This window comes from Micropterus salmoides, unplaced genomic scaffold, assembly GCF_014851395.1.
Source record: "Micropterus salmoides isolate LMB-PRFRI ecotype aquatic unplaced genomic scaffold, ASM1485139v1 Ms_hic_scaffold_20, whole genome shotgun sequence".
In the NCBI taxonomy this organism is placed as follows: Eukaryota; Metazoa; Chordata; class Actinopteri; order Centrarchiformes; family Centrarchidae; genus Micropterus; species Micropterus salmoides.
The window spans coordinates 15,004,357-15,024,261 of record NW_024041151.1 but is presented as its reverse complement, the minus strand read 5'-3'; the positions used below and the strand labels follow the sequence as shown (position 1 = coordinate 15,024,261).

The 19,905-nt window shown below is 40.0% G+C and overlaps 3 protein-coding genes across 5 annotated transcripts in view; 2 read left to right on the top strand and 1 right to left on the bottom strand.

Annotated features, from left to right (window-relative positions):
• Positions 1–997: 997 nt before the first annotated feature.
• hspa5 (heat shock protein 5) lies at positions 998–4,984 on the top strand. Its single transcript, XM_038733280.1, has 9 exons — positions 998–1,153; positions 1,732–1,881; positions 2,058–2,289; positions 2,416–2,553; positions 2,651–2,763; positions 2,848–3,238; positions 3,356–3,593; positions 3,685–3,852; positions 3,990–4,984. The coding sequence occupies exons 2-9, from the start codon at positions 1,766–1,768 to the stop codon at positions 4,556–4,558; spliced, it is 1,965 nt and encodes a 654-aa protein (XP_038589208.1). The 5' UTR covers positions 998–1,153; positions 1,732–1,765; the 3' UTR covers positions 4,559–4,984.
• rabepk (Rab9 effector protein with kelch motifs) lies at positions 4,915–9,198 on the bottom strand. 3 transcript variants are annotated; one of them, XM_038733281.1, is made up of 8 exons: positions 8,997–9,197; positions 8,547–8,601; positions 8,278–8,432; positions 7,675–7,830; positions 7,233–7,397; positions 5,961–6,110; positions 5,660–5,809; positions 4,915–5,516 (listed from the first exon to the last, which is right to left on the bottom strand). In XM_038733281.1, exons 2-8 carry the CDS (start codon positions 8,597–8,599, stop codon positions 5,290–5,292), a joined length of 1,056 nt encoding a protein of 351 aa, XP_038589209.1. In that variant the 5' UTR covers positions 8,600–8,601; positions 8,997–9,197; the 3' UTR covers positions 4,915–5,289. The 3 variants fall into 3 exon arrangements, with proteins under 3 accessions (XP_038589209.1, XP_038589211.1, XP_038589212.1); XM_038733283.1 differs by lacking the exon at positions 8,997–9,197 and adding an exon at positions 8,675–8,976; XM_038733284.1 differs by having other exon boundaries at positions 5,385–5,516; positions 5,631–5,809; positions 8,997–9,198.
• Positions 9,199–9,306: 108 nt separating this feature from the next.
• Positions 9,307–19,905, top strand: part of rgs3a (regulator of G protein signaling 3a) — a 157,776-nt gene continuing 147,177 nt past the window's right edge. The window contains exons 1-2 of the mRNA XM_038733259.1: positions 9,307–9,399; positions 18,594–18,715. Coding sequence (XP_038589187.1) covers positions 18,637–18,715 — 79 coding nt within the window. The 5' untranslated portion in view covers positions 9,307–9,399; positions 18,594–18,636. The remainder of the gene's footprint in view (positions 9,400–18,593; positions 18,716–19,905) is intronic.

Sequence of the window (19,905 nt, the reverse complement as noted above, 5' to 3'; positions counted from 1 at the left end):
GTCAAAGTTTCAGTAGAAAGAGCCAAACCATAAATGCTCATAATATTTCACCTGTTCCCAGTACAATACAAATGGTCTTGTTCAAGAATTTTACATGTCATACTTTTCTTCATACTAATGCAGTAGTATGCCTTATTCTGTCTTGTTTCAAGATACAGGCCATAATAGCAACTACAACAAAAGAGGTCAGAAGAGGTGAACATTATAATGTCTACACATTTGAAAGGGTTCATACAGACTAAAGTGTGGCTTTGACAACCAGTTAGCCACTTTTAACCTACTTAGAGGTTTGACATAGGAGATTGCATAAGAGAATACAGTGTATGTGGTTTTGTTTTATGTAGGCTGAACTGTAACTTTCTTAATCTACAGTGTACAAAATAAGTCAGTACATCATGATCAATATGTGATCACAGAGACAGCAGGCCGGAGAGTGCCCATGTTAGAAGGTAATAGTCAAATTATTGCAGACTGATTTCATTTCAAGGTGGATGTCATAAGCCATAATTTTAAAGTGATTAAACGTCCAGACAATCCAGTACATCTGATGTAACAACATATGCTTTTCATCTATGCATATTACACAGGGTTTGCTTTTTACATTTCTTACTCATTGCAGTGAGTCATCATTACTATTCATGATACCAACACATTATCCACACAGGTGCACTCATTGAAACACTTACAGCTTTACAAGTAATGTTAATCAAATACATGTTTGGCGATTATTTAAAAAAGTAGCACTAACTTCTAATGCACAAAATGTGAAAATGCACCCTTCCCTAGTCTTAAGAGTGGCGTGTCTTCGCTCCAACTGTACTCGTCAATCTGCTTGAAAACCAGTCAGCATCGGTACAGTGGGAAGAAAGTCGTGACGTCGCCTCGTCTCCATGTGTGCAAATCAGCGGCGGCCAGCGTGCTGAATGAAACCAATCAGCGCGTTCCAACGAGCAGCCACTCAGCCAATCGCTGGCCTCCACGACGGGGAAGAAGTGACGCCTTATATATGGAGAGAGCGCAGTTCATTCAATATCATTTCACAGAAGAAAGAATACAGATAGAGAAAAGAAGAGAGATACACTTTTCACGAAGAGGCTACTACCGGTTGAGACAACGTCAAGGCCGTTAAATTATTGACAATACTGCGATTACGGTATGTACAAACGTTGTGGCGAATATTATAATGCGACAACGTAATATTTTGTATTTTCTACAACGAAACGTTAGGACGTAATTTTAAGACAGTTTCATTATGATGAAGCCAGCTAAGCTAACGTTTGACAATGTGATGGATTTACCCGAACGATACAGTAGCTTTTTAAATTAGATGGACAGTCACTGTGTTTCCAATACCGTTGCAAAAATAAAGTTCTTGCAATATTATGGCAAGGTAGTTGCCCTCGCATGTGTGCTAGGCACGCTAACGTGGTTAGCTAACTTAGCTTAACTGTTGCCGGCGAATGGGGAAAAAAAAAAAAAAAAAAAAAGTCTCCAGTGTTAACATTCGGTAAAGGGTGTGGTGCTCCACCCAGGTTACCCATATTCTTTAAACGTTTTCTGGGGATTTCTTGGCAATAGCCACGCTTTCCATCTATTAATGGGTCTGAATCCCAGTAAACGACACCAAGCGTTACCATTAGCCGGCAGTTAGCTTCGTGAACTTGAAAGGCAGAGAACCCACGTCATGGACGCAAGGCCACGTTTTTCTAACATTACATTTGTTCTTTGCAGGTTTCTTTAGAGATCGGAGTTCAAACATTCAAAGATGAAGCTGTTGTGGGTTGTAATGCTGGTGGCCGGCACCGTGTTTGCCGATGACGACGAAAAGAGAGAGAGTGTGGGGACTGTGGTTGGAATTGACTTGGGGACCACCTACTCCTGGTAAGAAAAAATAGTCACTTCTGCCTTGAGTGTTTTTATAAGACTTTTATCCCCAACCTAGAAGATGCACACACTCATTTGTAGAAGACAGTGTAATGATGCAACTTTGAAAATTAAACAACATTCAGAAATTGTTGCCTTTTTCAAGTAATCATTTCTAAAATGCTTTCCTGTAGTGTTGGAGTGTTCAAGAATGGCCGTGTGGAGATCATCGCCAATGACCAGGGTAACCGCATCACCCCATCATATGTGGCCTTTACCAGTGAGGGTGAGCGTCTGATTGGTGATGCTGCCAAGAATCAGCTGACCTCTAACCCTGAGAACACAGTCTTTGATGCCAAGAGATTGATTGGGCGCACTTGGAGTGACTCCACTGTGCAGCAGGACATCAAGTACCTGCCCTTCAAAGTAAGTTTCTACACATGACAATTTTGAATGTAAAAGTTATGGTTATAGGGTCTAAAGGTCCCCAGGTAATGTTTGCTCGACATACTTACCTTGATATATTAATATTGATGCATGTTCCCACTTCAGGTTACTGAGAAGAAGAGCAAACCTCACATTCAAGTTGACATTGGAGGTGGCCAGATGAAGTCCTTTGCTCCGGAAGAGATCTCTGCCATGGTTCTGACTAAGATGAAGGAGACTGCTGAAGCTTATCTGGGCAAGAAGGTACAAAAACCCCATCAAAATAAACATCAAAGGATACACCACTCCAAAAAACAAAACCCCATCTGTATTGAATCTAATGTTGTCATATTTTCCTTAGGTCACACATGCCGTGGTCACGGTCCCTGCCTACTTCAATGATGCCCAGCGCCAGGCCACTAAGGATGCTGGAACCATTGCTGGTCTGAATGTTATGAGAATCATCAATGAGCCGTAAGTGTCGAATGTAAAAGTCTTGTTTTGAAAATATTTCCTACCCTTCCTCCTATGATTTTTTTCTATACTTGTATTCTTTAGAACTGCTGCTGCCATTGCTTATGGTCTGGACAAGAAGGATGGCGAGAAGAACATTCTTGTGTTCGATCTGGGTGGTGGCACTTTTGATGTCTCCCTTCTGACCATTGACAATGGTGTTTTTGAAGTGGTTGCCACCAACGGTGACACTCATCTGGGAGGTGAAGACTTCGACCAGCGCGTCATGGAGCACTTCATCAAGCTGTACAAGAAGAAGACTGGCAAAGACGTGCGCAAGGACAACCGTGCTGTGCAGAAGCTGCGTCGTGAGGTTGAGAAGGCAAAGAGGGCGCTGTCTGCCCAGCACCAGGCCCGCATTGAGATTGAGTCCTTCTTTGAGGGAGAAGACTTCTCAGAGACCCTGACCCGTGCCAAGTTTGAAGAGCTCAACATGGTAATTTATACATCTGTTCAGTTGTGTAAATATAATGACTAACAACTGAATCTGTTTTTTGTTTTATTTAACATTTTTGTTTGACAAACCTTTAACATTCTCATTTTACTTTATCAGGACCTGTTCCGTTCCACCATGAAGCCTGTACAGAAGGTGCTGGAGGACTCTGACCTGAAGAAGTCTGACATTGATGAGATTGTCTTAGTTGGAGGCTCCACCCGTATCCCTAAAATCCAGCAGCTGGTGAAGGAGTTCTTCAATGGCAAAGAGCCTTCTAGGGGTATCAACCCTGATGAGGCTGTAGCATATGGAGCTGCTGTGCAGGCTGGTGTGCTTTCTGGAGAGGAGGATACCGGTAAATCATCTTTCTCATACATTGTAGAATCTGTTCCATTTAACGTAACTTGCCAGCTTTATCCTGTTTACTAAAAATCTTCCTCTTACAGGTGATGTGGTTCTTCTGGATGTGTGCCCCCTGACCCTTGGTATTGAGACCGTTGGAGGAGTAATGACCAAGCTGATCCCCAGGAACACTGTGGTGCCCACAAAGAAATCCCAGATCTTCTCTACAGCCTCTGATAACCAGCCCACTGTCACAATTAAGGTTTATGAAGGTAAGAGTTTGACATTGCTGAGTAAACTTGCCAAACATGAATTTAAAAAAAAAAATCTGGTTTTAAACCTTTTTTTTTTTTTTTTTTTTAATGCAAACTGAATATTGCACAAGATTAATTATTGAATCTCCCCTTAGGTGAACGTCCTCTGACAAAAGACAACCATCTGCTGGGCACTTTTGACCTGACTGGCATCCCTCCTGCCCCTCGTGGTGTACCACAAATTGAGGTCACCTTTGAGATTGATGTCAACGGCATTCTGCGTGTCACCGCTGAGGACAAAGGCACAGGCAACAAGAATAAGATCACAATCACAAATGACCAGAACCGCCTGACGCCTGAAGATATTGAGCGCATGGTGAACGATGCTGAGCGTTTTGCAGATGAGGACAAGAAGCTGAAGGAGAGGATCGACGCCCGCAATGAACTTGAGAGCTACGCCTACTCTCTGAAGAACCAGATTGGTGACAAGGAGAAACTTGGCGGCAAGCTGTCAGATGATGACAAGGAAACCATTGAGAAGGCGGTGGAGGAGAAGATTGAGTGGATGGAGTCGCATCAGGATGCTGACCTGGAAGACTTCCAGGCCAAGAAGAAGGAGCTGGAGGAGGTGGTTCAACCAATTATCACCAAGCTTTATGGTAGTGCGGGCGGACCCCCACCTGAGGGAGCCGAAAGTGAGCAAGATGAGAAGGATGAGTTGTAGGCAGGTTTGAAGTCAACTCTTCTGTCGCCCCTTGCCTCTCTTGATAGTGGCACCTAGATGTATATATTGGACTGATGGGACTCAAATAGTGAGAGGAATGGTTGGGAAGGGGTGGCGATGATAAGCAACCATACTGAATCTTCTAAAAGACTTTAAAAACAAGTTTCAGTGTGTGAGAGGTGTTCTCTTCGCTGAAAGGCGGAGATATTCGTCAGCCCGGATATGAGGCTTGCTGCTGTTCTCAGGCAGTCCTGATGAGGTTCTGTACAGGGGAGGGACTTAGTGTACAGGGTGGGGGGGGGGAGGGGCGCAGGTGTTTGTGGGTCTGGGGTTAAGGGCTCAGTATGTTCACAGGCAACAGCAAAAGTTATTTATTGAATCTGGTCATTGTACTTCTGGAAAGACATTGAAATAAATGTTTGATACAAAATGTTACTTGATTGTCTCTTATTACAGTTTTAGGATACAACCTTTGGCATAGGCCACCAACTGTCTTATGAATGTGTCCAACACTTAAAAAAAAAAAAAAAAAAAAAAGGAAAATCACTGGCACAAATGATTAACATTTCAACTTTCCTTACATTTCAACCATCCAGATTTATGCTCCAGAACTCCAAATTTGCTAAACATTGTTTAAAATTCCCCTCTTTCCAATAACACAAATTTTTACATTTTACAAACATTTTATTACAACTTAAGTAGATAGATGAATACTGTAACATGAAGGCAAATCATGTCACCACAGTCATAATACAGTCATTATAAATGACACCCTGGGTGTCCATCCCTCCAAATACAAAGACCAGATCGATTGTCTCTGAGGCTGCTGGGCTGTTGGCTTGCTCCTCATCTCCCTTCCCCTCACCACACACCTTCCATGGCAATAAACACATGGAGTGGTCTAGGCGGTTGGGTGGCATATCCCCTTCAAACTTCATGAGGACCCATCTGCTTTTGTCTGCAAACAGGAGATAACGTCCAACTGTTATGTAAACTCAAAAATTAAGGAAGTAAAGTACCCCATTAAGTGTATGTAATAAAGTGTTGTGTATGACAAAGTATAAAAATTCACATTTTAAGGGTTTCTGAAAAATTGTGTACCAGTGTTGAATCTGTACATGGAGTTGCTGGCTCCATCTGCAGTCATCCCCCCAAAAATGTAGATGTTCTTTCCCAGCGCCACAGCTGAGTGGGCTGCTAGTCCTGGTGGGATGTCTCCTTCGGCTTGCACTTCCTCCAATTTCAAGCTCCCTTTAAAACGTGGACACATGGTTGTATTTAAAAACAAAACAAACTTCTACTACATTTCCATCCGCTATTATCATCTTAGATAAATGAAAGACTGCTGGGAAAGAGATATACTTGGATCCTTTTATTATCACATAGGAGAGTTCAGGCTTACTTGTGTCAAGCGTGTACATATCATTGTGAAATTTGTCTCCAGCCATGCCTCCATGAATGTAGATCTTTGAACCCACTGCTATGATGATGTGGCCATGTCTGGCGGACAGGTGTCTGCCTTGTGTTTCTGGTTGGGACCAGGTGGAAGACACTGGGAACACCAAATCACATTTTTGGTTATTGTTGTGGTCAAGACAAGTAAATATAAACTGAGGAACAAATTGTATAGGGCACAAACAAACTGTGTTTAGCATTTCTTAACATTGAAACAATTATTTTGTTGTGAACAGTATCTGGAGGCAGAATAAGATAGTAAACCCTTCATTACAACATGCGATTATGCATTATTTAATGGCAGCTATTAAAAATGTCAAATGCTATTAACTAAGTTCGACAGAGTGGAAATCTATCACAGATACATCTTTGCACATATTATATGATGTCAGGTAGCATTAGACGATAAAGCTTACATACACTACTTGATTTCAAAATTACTAATCTATGGATCTGTTACTCTGGTATATTTTAAATTGAGGATTACCATACCCTTGAAAATGCCTATTTTGGCAGAAGACACTTTGACTCGTCACTGCAGGAAAAGCATGTGTTACTAATTATATTAATGACGGCTCTGTTACATTTAAATGTCCCTGTCGACAATTCCAGTGAGCCAGCATGCAAAAAAAAAAGGTCCTTGGAACTGGCACACCTAAATGAACTGCAGCCATGATAAATTAAGAAATTATTAACACCGGTGCTTTACCTTATATATGTTTTATTTAAACAGAATAAAAAAAATTATGACACTTTTTAATGCCTCGTGAAATCAAATAATGATTTTGGTATAAATTTTCACCAAAACAGAAAATACTCATTTTGTCACTTTTGCAATCATAAATATCTCTAATCTTCTTCCCAAATATAATCACAATGACAGACTGGATACATACAGTGTGACACGAATATTAAAAGCCTTACACAGCCACACAGGTGTTTTCTATTGTTCTTCTTGATTAGACCTCTGCTCGGGTTTGAGAGCAGTTATGTGTGGAATTACCACCACAATTGACCATGCGAAGTCACCAAACACCATATACCAATAAATATGGTCAAAGTAAAAGTTCGCCTGCCTTAACAGGTGCAACAAAAATAAGAGGGAAGTCAGCGAGATGTCAGTCATGTGTGTAGGACCTTTAAATGCCACTAAACATGTGCACAGTTTGAAATCTCCTTCTGTATCACAATTTTGTTAAGCAGCTGATTTAACACAAACCTGTATCAAAGACATGGAGATTGGCATCTGAGACAGGTGTAGCTCCTGCTTCCCCACCAGAAATTACATACAGTCTGTCCCCTAGGCTGGCTGAGTTGGTGTGGTATGTCCTGGGACTGGGGGGTTTGCCATTCACTCCTACATTCTTCCAGCGAGACCCACTATCTGGACACACATGGACATGATGGATCATACTCAGTTTATATAAAATCAATGGTGGTCACTTAAAGTGCAAAAAAACTTTTCTGGTCATAACACAGCAAAAAAATTGTTTACCACCTATGTACATGTATGATGTATATGTACAGTTGCAGGTTTTCATTGCAACTAAACACTACAGCATATGATTTACAGTAGAAAAGCACCTTGAGTAATGTCATGTTAAGTGCTATGCTACTAATGTAGAGTACACAATACTTGGGGAAATTAAGTTAGGATTTACCTGTTAACTGTAAATTCTGGATACAATTGCGATTGCCGCTCTGCTGTGCCCCCCCAAACACCCACAGGCTCTGAGGGCAGCTCTCTGGCACAAAGCTGCAGTGTTCATAGCGTGACTCCAAACCCTCCCATTCTGGGATGTCCCATTCATGATTATCTGACGAGTCAAAAAGGGCAAAAATGCAAACAAAGACCTATGATATGAATGCAAAGGGAACTCATTAATGCTCTTGCCAAGTGCATACTGTAACAGTTTTGGTGATCCCACCAAAATGTAAGACTGAACGGCATGGTAAGTATTTCCTGCCTGCTGCCATCAGACTTTTTAAAGTGAAATGACTGTACAGGCATTTTATTGTTGTATTATAACATATTTTTTAAATGTATGTGAAATTGGCACATGTGGTGCAATAACTCTCAAAGCACTTGGTTTTATCTATGTTATTAGTATTATTATTATTATAGGGTACTGTAAATTGTACTTACAGTCAAAGCATTACAAACTAATTTTAATTTATTTTGTGAAGAGTGGCTTATAAAACACAGCTATGCAGATGTCATATCCCTGGACAAAGTATTTGCTGTTGTTTTTTTTTTTTTTTACCTAGATTTATGATATGTGAATGTGAGAAACTGCCGCTGGGATTGGCACCTCCAACAATAAGGATTCTTCCTTTTCCTCCATCTTCAGATGGAATAAACGTGCAGGTGTGACCCACACTAACACCCGGAGCACTTCCCCTCGGTATCAAAGAATACCTGTTGACAACAAAACAATTTCAGCAAGGCACTACATTTTTGTTTTTACCTTTGTTTAACACAAAGTTAGATCATTACATCAAAACTGCAACAAACCAATCTGCATTGACATACCATATTCCTTCTTTGGGTTTATCAAGTGGGTCAAGTACTGGGAGAAACTCCATGGCTGTCAAAGATAAATGAATGAACGTTGTGTTAATATTTTTTCATACTTCTCTCGACAGGGATCAATTACTTACATTTTCAGTGGTGATCGGGTGCGATAACAAATAGCTATAATACTCTACAAGTCAAAAGTATTGTTCATTTTACTTATTAGCAACTCTCTTAGCTAATGTTAGGTTGTTGAAGCCATTACGTGAAATCTCGCTAAAATCAAAGCAACCCAAATATGTAGATGTTTTTATAGTTCTTCTTGTAAACGGTTAATGAACGGTAGCTTATGAAACACATTCGTAATATAAATATTATCTGTGATATAGGGCTTAATTTAGCAACAATTTCACTGAGAGCTGTCAAGCTAACTCAAATGAACATGTAAGGAGACTCCTTCCCACTAACCTGTTCTTCCGGGTTCAATGAGGAGAGATTATCCGTGTCATTCGACACCAGTCTGTAGTGTCTGGCACTAACGTTACGTTCTAACGTCCATGCAATGACGGCGGTTATTATATCTATATGCAATCTGTAAAATTAGCTTTCTCAACTCTACTACGTTAAAAACAGAAACGTTACGCAAATTATTGCGTTGGCCACGTTGGTTGATGCCATGCACGTTCTATGGGTCCAACCGTAGTTGCCAGGGTTACCTGAAGCGCATGCGCAGCATGTAGCAGTGAGCTACCACAAAAATCCTATTTTATCATGCGAAAAACATTCATGTGTGTTAGTAAAGCAACCTCCTCTGACAGTTAAGACACTCAGAACAGTGCCTTCAGTAAAATCTCCCACTTCAAGTAAAAAGGTAGGTTATGGGTGAATGCGGCGCTGCACTTTTTTGCATAGATAATTAGAGTCACAGAGCTAACGTTAGCTAACCTAATTACATTTCTTTCACTTAAATACATGCCAAAGTTTAAAATGCCCAGCAGTACATTTGACAAGCAAGTATGTCTGTTTTGATGATATTTTCAGGTTATCAATAAACTCTTATGCAATAAAAAAGGCCATTTTAGTGGCTGCACAGATGGCGGCAGAAAGTGCCAAAATCCATCACTAAAAGCCTATCTATATTTATTCCATTATTTTATAGAGAATAGGAATTACTTTATTAATACAACATAACAGTTACTTGCTTCAGATGAGGAAAAGGTTTCTCAAGGAAGTTTATAAAATGACTACTGTGCAGCAGAGGGAATATATTTTAATTCAACTGCCCCTGTTTGCCATAAAGTGCCACTATTCAATTCAATTCAATTCAATTCAATTCAATTCAATTCAATTTTATTTATATAGCGCCAAATCACAACAACAGTTATCTCACAGCGCTTTTCATAAAAGAGCAGGTCTAGACCGTACTCTGTGATGATATTTACAGAAGCCCAACAGTTCCCACCAAGAGCAAGCACTAGGCGACAGAGGCAAGGAAAAACTTCCTTTTAAGAGGCAGAAACCTCGAGCAGAACCATGACTCAGGGTGGGCGGCCATCTGCCTCGACCGGTTGGGGTGAGAGAGAGAGAGAGAGAAAGAGAGAGAGAAAGAGAGTGAAAGAGAGAGAGAGAGAAAGAGAGTGAAGAGAGAGAGAGAAGAGAGAGAGAGAGAGAGAGGGATGTAAGGAGAGAGAGAGGGGAGGGAGGCAGCCTACACAATATACACACAGAGGTACAGACAGTGAAGGTAATGCTGCTATAAACTAAATGAAAAATGGTACAGATATTTATAATAGTGTTAATGGTAACCATCATAATGTTAATGATTATAATAACAATAATAACAATAAGACTAGCAACAATAGTCGTTGCAGTAGAGGGTGTCGAGCAGGAACACGGGGGCAGCAGGCGACCCGCAGCCACAGATCCAGACTCCACAGCTCCAGAGCCAGAAAACCTGCAGGAAGTGATAGGAGGAGAGAGGAGAGGGACGAGAAAGCACAAGACTACCAGAAAGGGGAGAAGTTGTGTTAGTAACATGCAATAATGGGATAAGGTTGCATACAGAGGGAGAGAAAGTAGAGGAGAGAGGAGCTCAGTGCATCATGGGAAATCCCCCGGCAGTCTAGGCCTATAGCAGCATAACTAAGGGATGGTTCAGGACTACCTGAGCCAGCCCTAACTATAAGCTTTATCAAAGAGGAAAGTCTTAAGCCTACTCTTAAATGTGGAGATGGTGTCTGCCTCCTGAACCCAAACTGGAACCTGGTTCCACAGGAGAGGAGCTTGATAGCTGAACGCTCTGGCTCCTAGTCTACTTTTGGAGACTCTAGGAACCACAAGTAACCCTGCATTCTGGGAGCGCAGTGGTCTGGTGGGGTAGTAAGGTACTATGAGCTCTTTAAGATAAGATGGTGCCTGACCATTAAGAGCTTTGTAGGTAAGAAGAATGATTTTAAATTCTATTCTGGATTTTACTGGAAGCCAATGCAAAGAAGCTAAAACAGGAGAAATGTGATCTCTTTTCCTGGTTCCTGTCAGAACACGTGCCGCAGCATTCTGGATCAGCTGAAGAGTCTTAATGGACTTTTTCGAGCAGCCTGATAATAAGGAATTGCAGTAATCCAGCCTAGAAGTAACAAATGCATGGACTAGTTTTTCTGCATCATTTTTAGACAGGATGTTCCTGATTTTCGCAATATTACGTAGGTGAAAAAAGGCGGTCCTTGAAATTTGCTTAATGTGGGACTTAAACGACATGTCCTGATCAAAGATAACTCCAAGATTCCTCACAGTGGTGCTGGAGGCCAAGGCGATGCCATCTAGGGAAACTATATCTTTAGATAATGCGTCACGGAGGTGCTTAGGCCCCAGAGCAATAACTTCAGTTTTATCTGAGTTTAACATAAGAAAATTACAGCTCATCCAGGTTTTAACATCCTGAAGGCACATTTGAAGTTTAGCTAACTGATGAGTTTCATCTGGCTTGATCGATAGATATAACTGAGTATCATCTGCATAACAATGAAAGCTTATGGAATGTTTCCTGATAATATTGCCTAAAGGAAGCATATATAAAGTGAAGAGGATTGGTCCAAGGACAGATCCTTGAGGAACTCCATGAGTAACTTTGGCGTGCATGGAGGACTCATCGTTAACATGTACAAACTGAAATCGATCTGATAAATAGGACTTAAACCAGCTTAGAGCGGTTCCTTTAATGCCAATGAAATATTCCAGTCTCTGCAATAGGATCTGATGGTCAATGGTATCAAATGCAGCACTAAGATCTAATAAAACCAGTACAGAGACAAGTCCTTTGTCTGATGCAATAAGGAGGTCATTAGTAATTTTCACCAGTGCTGTCTCTGTGCTATGATGAGCTCTAAATCCTGACTGAAAATCCTCAAATAAACTATTGCTCTGTAGAAAGTCACACAGCTGTTTAGCAACTGCTTTCTCCAGAACCTTAGAGAGAAATGGAAGGTTAGATATAGGTCTATAGTTGGCTAAAACATCCGGATCAAGTTTGGGCTTTTTCAGAAGAGGTTTAATTACAGCTACTTTAAAGTACTGTGGTACATAGCCTGTTGATAAAGATAGATTGATCATATCTAGTATAGAGGTGCTGACTAAGGGTAAAACATCTTTAAGCAGCCTAGTCGGGATGGGGTCTAAGAGGCAGGTTGATGGTTTAGATGAAGAAATTATTGAAGTTAGTTGGTAAAGATTGAGGGAAGCAAAACAGTCTAAACATGTATCTGGTTCTACAGCTGTTTCAAAGGTTTCTGAGTTAAGAGATAAGTTGGTGCCAATTGAGGGCAGGTCTTGGTGAATTTTGTCTCTAATAGCTAGAATTTTATCATTAAAGAAGCTCATGAAGTCGTAACTACTGAGAGCTATGGGAATACTTGGCTCAATAGAGCTGTGACTCTCTGTCAGCCTGGCTACAGTGCTGAAAAGAAACCTGGGGTTGTTCCTATTTTCCTCTATTAATGATGAGTAGTACGCTGCTCTGGCATTACGGAGGGCCTTCCTATAAGTTTTAAGACTATCTTGCCAAATTAAACGAGAATTTTCCACTTTGGTGGAACGCCAATTCCTCTCAAGTTTCCGTGATATTTGCTTTAATTTGCGAGTTTCAGTATTATACCATGGAGCTAACCGTCTTTGTTTTAGTATTTTCTTTTTTAGAGGGGCTACAGAGTCGAGTGTCATTCGCAGCGAGCCTGCAGCACTATCAACAAGATGATCGATTTGGGAGGGACTGAAACTAGCATAGGAGTCCTCCGTTACTTTGTGACTAGATAATGTATTTAGAGCTGATGGAATCGCATCCTTAAATTTAGCTATGGCACTATCAGACAGACATCTTGTATAGAAATTTTTGCCCAATGGCGAGTAGTTCAGCAATACAAACTCAAAAGTTATCAAACAGTGGTCGGATAAAGAGGGATTCTGTGGGAACACCACTAAATGTTCAATTTCAATACCATACACCAAAACAAGGTCGAGGGTGTGGTTAAAACAGTGAGTCGGTTCATGAACACTCTGAGAGAAGCCGATGGAATCTAACAAAGAGATAAACGCAGTACTGAAGCTGTCATTCTCAACATCTACATGAATATTAAAATCCCCTACAATAATAACTTTGTCCGTTTTAAGGACTAAAGTTGACAAAAACTCTGCAAATTCAGATAAGAATTCAGAATACGGGCCAGGTGCTCGGTACACTATAACAAAAAGAATTGGTTGCAGTGATTTCCAACTTGGGTGCGAAAGACTAAGAACAAGGCTTTCAAATGAGTTATAGTTTAGTTTAGGTTTAGAGCTGATTAATAGGCTAGAGTCGAAGATAGCTGCAACTCCACCTCCTCTGCCTGTGCCTCGAGGAATGTGAGTATTAATATGACTGGGAGGGGTGGATTCATTTAGGCTAACATATTCTCCATCACCCAGCCAGGTTTCAGTAAGACCAAATAAATCAATATCATAATCTGATATTAGTTCATTTACTAGTACACCTTTAGAAGAGAGAGATCTGATGTTTAAGAGTCCACATTTAACTCTCCTATTCGTTTGCACTATTGCTCTTGTGGTTTAGCACTAGCTGCCACAGAGTTCCACTATCTCAGAAGTCCAAGAGTGGCACCTGGGAAATAAAGTAAAAATCTTCTTTACCGTGCAGCAGACAATTATTCATACTTGTCCACCCAAAAGGACAATATTCATTATGACACCACACACCACACACTCTGGCCTTCTACTAAAATCACCATACACCATACAAATCAAATTACTAAAATCACCAAAAGGTCGAGCCATACAAATAATTTTTTTTAACATTACAGCTACATTTTACTCTTTGTGAGATTATGTGTTATAGTACAGACAGATATCTCTTTCTCTGTAAATGAAAATATGTGTTGCAGACTGATTTCCCCAACCCTTTAAGCATCATTACCAGTGAAACTTGTGCTGAAGATACAGTACTGTGTGAAGTTGGCTGTAGTGCAAATGCAGAGAGTGTCAGGGTAGTGACACAATATTCAAGATGAAGCGCCAAAGCTCACATCAGCGTTTGAGTACTTGTACTTACAAACAAACACAAAATGACTGAAGCTCAGTTGCACAGTCGAGTAGTACATGGCATTGCAACATCTTGTGGTTACATGTAGTTGTTGCAACTAACTAAGCGTTTTCCAGAAAAGCACATGCAGTTGTGCCATCAACACTATCGTAAGAAACCTGATAAATTTTTGGCACTTCTATAATACATTTGAAATATGAAATACATTATACATTTCATAACATGTCCAGTAGGTGGTGCCATTGTATTTTTTGTTAAAACTTCAAGCACTAAAGGTTGCTTGGACTGCCTGGTAGTGTTTATGATATTAACTTGTATGTTTTGTCAGCAGAAGGAGCTGAGGGAACAGATCTGGATCAGTTAAGTCTTCTGTAGACACCATCTTAACTTCTTCAACAATCAACAGAATTAATGAGCAAAGGAATTAATTAATAATAAGCATGTAAATTACTTTCTGACTCTGTGGGATGTATTTCAGTTTGATTTGTCCTCTAGCTTTTTATATTAAAAGCAATAATACTGATCTTCACTTGTATACAGATTTGTGCCCGAATAGGCTTGTTATTCTGCACCTAATGGAAATAAGTTTCAGATGTAAAGAATAAAATATAGATAAAAAAAAATCTATAGAAAACTTGGTAGGCTGTAGGTACAGAATGGGAGAAAGATTATTTGTATTTTTGAGTTTGTTAATGCTTTAAAGCTTAGTCTGCTATTCCCTTCCATCAGTGGTGGAGAAATTAGCAATATCATATTGTAAACTCCATGAGAAATAAAAGTTCTGCATTAAAATGCTGCATAAGTGAAAGTATTATCAGCAAAATGTACTGAAAGTATGAAGAGTGAAAGGACTTATAATGCAGCATAATGGCTCCAGTTATTGTCATAATATTTTACATTATATGTCTGGATTATTATTACTGATGTTTTGAAAATGTAATCAATATTTTAACTTTGTGCCAGGTCCAGGGTGAGCCATTGTTATCATATACTGCTGAGCAGTTTCATCTATAGCAATATATTTTACAAGGTCATCACAGTTTTTGTCTATAAAAAAGTAACCTGTAATGTAACTTGTGGCTATAGCTGTCAAATAAATGTATGATCGGATGAGCAGGCAATAAGCTCAATAGCAGGTTTTCCTGTACAGACCCAGGGGACATCATCATTGGGGCACTGTCTGCAAGCCCGACCCCTTCAAGCCATTCCTGAACCTCATAAAAGCGATATGGCATCCTGAAATGATACAACAATTTAATTGGGTTGCTTGGATAAAGAGAAAAGAATGCCTATCAAAAAGGAGCCCAAGGTCACATCCTCACATTGCTTGTTTTGTCCGACCAAAGTCCAAAACTAAAAGATCTTTTATTTACTATAAAAAAGAGAAAAGATACAAATCCTTATGTATGAGAAGTGGAAAGTGTAATAACTGGCTCAACCAATGAATAGATTATCAAAATATGTCTGTTGTTGGCTTTCAATACTTATTTCAAAGTATGTTTGATCTGTAACCTTATTTCCTCTATGTTTTAAAGACTGTATGTATTTATTAGACTTATATAGTGTTTAACTCAGTTCATTGATTAAGCAGCCTTATGCTCCAGTCTGCAACCACCAGGTGTTCAGCTGTCGTCTCTGGTGATTTGGACATCTCTGCACTGCACATGGCCTTTTCTATTCCCCTTTTACAATTCACCCCAAACCACCGCCAAAACTGCACTATCATCCCCAATCTTCCAGTGCAAATACAAAAATTCATCTCTTTAAGGAACATGCCTTGTTCTCATCTGCTTAAGTCTCCCTCACTTCTGCCTTCCTCTTACAGTCGCATCTGATATTGGTCTTTCTTCATGTTTCTCTGCCTTGCACAAACTGTCTTTGCTTGAATATTTCAGAGACATAGGAATATTTGCTATATATACCTTCATGGCTCTGTGGTTTTGAACCACAACTTTTTGCTTGTGATATTGGCCATGCAGGGGCTAAAACTGTTTGTTGTAGGCAAATAGTGGCCCTTGGGCCAAATCTGGCCATGCAACAATACTATTTGTCTCCCTGTGGAAGTTTTGTGTGTGTAGTTTATATCAAAACTTTTACTTGGTTTTTAGTAAATCAATTGAAGATAATATTCTTAGGACTTTTTGTACTTGATACTATTTTTAATACTATGATGATTTGATGGCCAATGAATCTGTATCGCTGTGATGTCTTGTTTTTAACCCTGGAATGCTGAATCTCTTCTCTGTACCAAGCGGGAACATCCAGCTCTACTGATTGCAAAAAAAGTCTATGAGAAAATGACTTTACTTCTCATTAGATGGATTACCTCAGTAAACCCTTTCCTAATGAGTTTATAGTCTCAATCGCTAGTTTCAAGTCTTCTTCAATACAGCATGATCACAGTCCTGTAGAGCAACATAGCACATACATTTGCATGTACGAGTATTTTTTTTTTTTGCCAATGAGAGTTAACATAAGCTGCTGGAACTCTTTTTGTCCAAATGTACTTATCGCTCATATACAATCCTTAAACAAACAGTTAAATATATATTTTATCTTTTAAAGAAATGTGGGTTTACACTGTGTTTGTAAAATGTTGTCCTGGCAAGTACTGACAAAGATATAATTAGTACAACTAGAAGCCAATGCCATTAATTGGAGAAAACAATAATGGAGTTATTGGAAACATATTCTAATTGTGAGAAGGCAGCAAGGTGTAGACCAGTGTGGGCGTCAAGTCCATTAAAATAAAACAGGTCACCCAGCGCTTCTCTAATATACTATGCTTTGTTATTCGGCTTGGTGAAGTCAAGATGGCTGAAAACATTGGGGAATATAGAATGGTACATTGGAGTGTTGTGCAACTTGTTTTGTTTTCTCTAGTATTTTTGTCTGTTGAAAAATGTCTTAAAAGTGTGTGTGACATATGGAAGTCTGTGTCTGTGCCTTAACACAGATCATGCCATGCCACAGAAGCATTATCTGCCCAGTTTCCCCTTTAGGGAAGCAGAGTATGAGTTTCAGAGAACTCCTTTGTTTTCCCTTCACTGTAACTGATAAGGGCCAAATGAATCAGGGGCTTTTTGTGGAGGGACAGAATGAGAGGAAAACGGAAAATGATTATGATTTTTCTAAGGGACAAGAGGCAGGAGAACGAGATCATTGGAGATATATATTTTTTGACATCCTAAAATAGTTTCTCTGAGTGCATGGTATTGTAAGCATGCTATTTGTACAATACTTGCTGATCTGAATTTGAACACTGTGTGGTAGGCGGTAGGTAATTCATCTCTCTAAAGCTTGATTTGGGTGGTTTCTTGGTGGGTGGGCGGTTTGGTAATCTGGATTAGCTGCAAAGTTCATCTCTGGGTTACTGGTACACTGCCTCTGGGGAAGATGTCAAAATAATGTACTGCAGCTATCACTGTTTCACCCAGAGGTGTTTTAAGTCATGCTGTAAAGTAATCTGGATTACTGCCACAGAATCACAGCACTGGCTTGATCTATTTTACAGGTCTCAGTCACTGATGATTGAATCTGTGTATTAAAACATGTTTTTTAATCTTAGACACTGGGCGGGCATTGTTAAGTTAACCTTGGGCTCTCACATGTTAGTAATACTCATGTCTCAAATCCATCTGACAGCTGCCAAGTACATAGTGAATGTTGTCCATATTGTCTTAGGTTGGCTCCAAATGGTGCTAAACCAACGAGCCCACAGAAAACCAGGAAACTGCAGTATTATAATAGAAAGCAGTCTTTTCTGTAACAATATCATTGACCTCAAATTCAAAGCCATCCCTTACCATGAGGTAGCTCATTAGTAACAATAAGCAACGGGCAGATTAAATAGAACGAATGCACATATTCAGAAGAAACCTGCAAAAAGGCTGTAATTGGTATGCATTAATGTTGCAGATTCATTTAATAGTGACTTTTTTGCTGCCAAACCAAACTTAGAATTTGTTGCTATTACTGTATGTCCTTTACAGGCTATGTTTGGTTCACTTTTAGGGCAGATAATTATAAAATCTTGGCTAGAGGCTACTCCACTTGTGTAAATGAAGAAGCTGTATAAGACAGTTTCAGTGAAACAGTACATAGAAACAATGTGTTTTTGTTTTCTTTAGTAATAACATATATCTGTTAATATGTCTATTGTGCAGACTGAATGTCTATTGTATGCATATAAAAATGAATTACTGTGATCTGGCTTTGACTGCTAGATCTCTAAAGTTGAGCCTAATAAATGCCAGCCATGTTAACAGGTCACATCCTACTGCTGGCTGGAGCATGTAGTGTAACTGTGGAAAATTATCAACATTTTAACGTTTTTTATTCTCTTTTCTTTGTCTTTAACTGTACGTATACACACACACACACACACACACACACACACACACACACACACACACACACACACACACACACACACACACAAACAAGCATCAAGTTTCTTTTTCCTCTCTTCTTTGTAGTTGCTGAAACCATCTCGTTTTCAGTGGCAGCTAGGTCTCCAAGATGACCTGTCTCAGAGTCTACCTTCGAAATCCCCCTGCCAACTCTCCTGAGGTATCGTCCTTCCTCCTCAGTACCCATGGTGAGGTCAATTTATTTTCACTTTTTGCTGAGGACTGTAGTTTCAGACTGTAGTATGTGATAGTTTGTTAAGAGGCTTTTGGCATGCATCATTGCAACATCAACGGAAAAAGTACAAAAGAGTGTCTTTCTGTCTTAATCCATCATAGTGACAGTAATGTGTCCGTGTTTTACAAAGGATTGTGTCACATACGTCTACCAGCACAAACACTAGATCCTGCAGCATGTCTAACGTGAGAAACATATTGTTCGCAGCAGCAAGTGGGCTCAGATGTAGCAACAAGTCCTTTGGTCTGGTAATGAGCCTGCCCTTCCTTATTTGGTGACACCCTGAATCATTTATGGAGGGTGTTAGCCAAACTGGAGGAGGGTGCACCTGCTCTGTTTAATGTAAGACTAAAGCCTCATCTATTATCCAGTATTTATCTACCCACACAAATCAATATGGATAACGTATTACAGGGGTGCGGTTACAGTTGTGGGGGTGGCTTTTGTATTTTATGCCTGCGATACATGTGTGGGTGTTTCAGAAGGCGGTCTTGGGGTAAGTTCTGACTGTGGCTGACTTTAAATGCCTGTCCGGAGCATTAATTTCCACAATAGTAAAACATCAGAGAAAATTATATTTTATTATTACCCATATGCCAAAATTTGCTTCCCTCTCATGTTGGCACCAGTCACACTCCTCTGCACTACACTAGTCAAAATCATCACAATACTTCCTCTGTGGACGATTCTGAGCAATGTTTAGTGTTGTTTAGTGGGTAAAGTGTTGCTCAGCATCCGTGACATGTGGCATTCTGTCGGAAACAAAAAAGGCATTATGCTTGATCTTCCTTTGTTCATTCTGATAGTGTGCCCTTTCGGAAGTGTGTCTTCCGAAACTTAGCCATGAGCTTGACTTTAGTGGTCACCTTTAGGGAAAGTTTTTCACTGCCAAAGAGTGAATTACAGCCACCAACCAGGGGTGCGTTTCCCAAAAGCATTGTCGCTAACTACGGTAGCAACTTTCTTGGTTGGAACTATGCAGTTGTGGCGCAACTGTTTCCCAAAACCCCAGTTCAAACTATGGAGGAAACTAAGTTGGTAACTTACATGGGACAAACCATCGTTAAGCAACGCAGGTGCTGTTGTTGTAAAAGTTCCCCTTCGAGGGAACTCGAACTGCGTCGGTTACGACACTATGGGAAT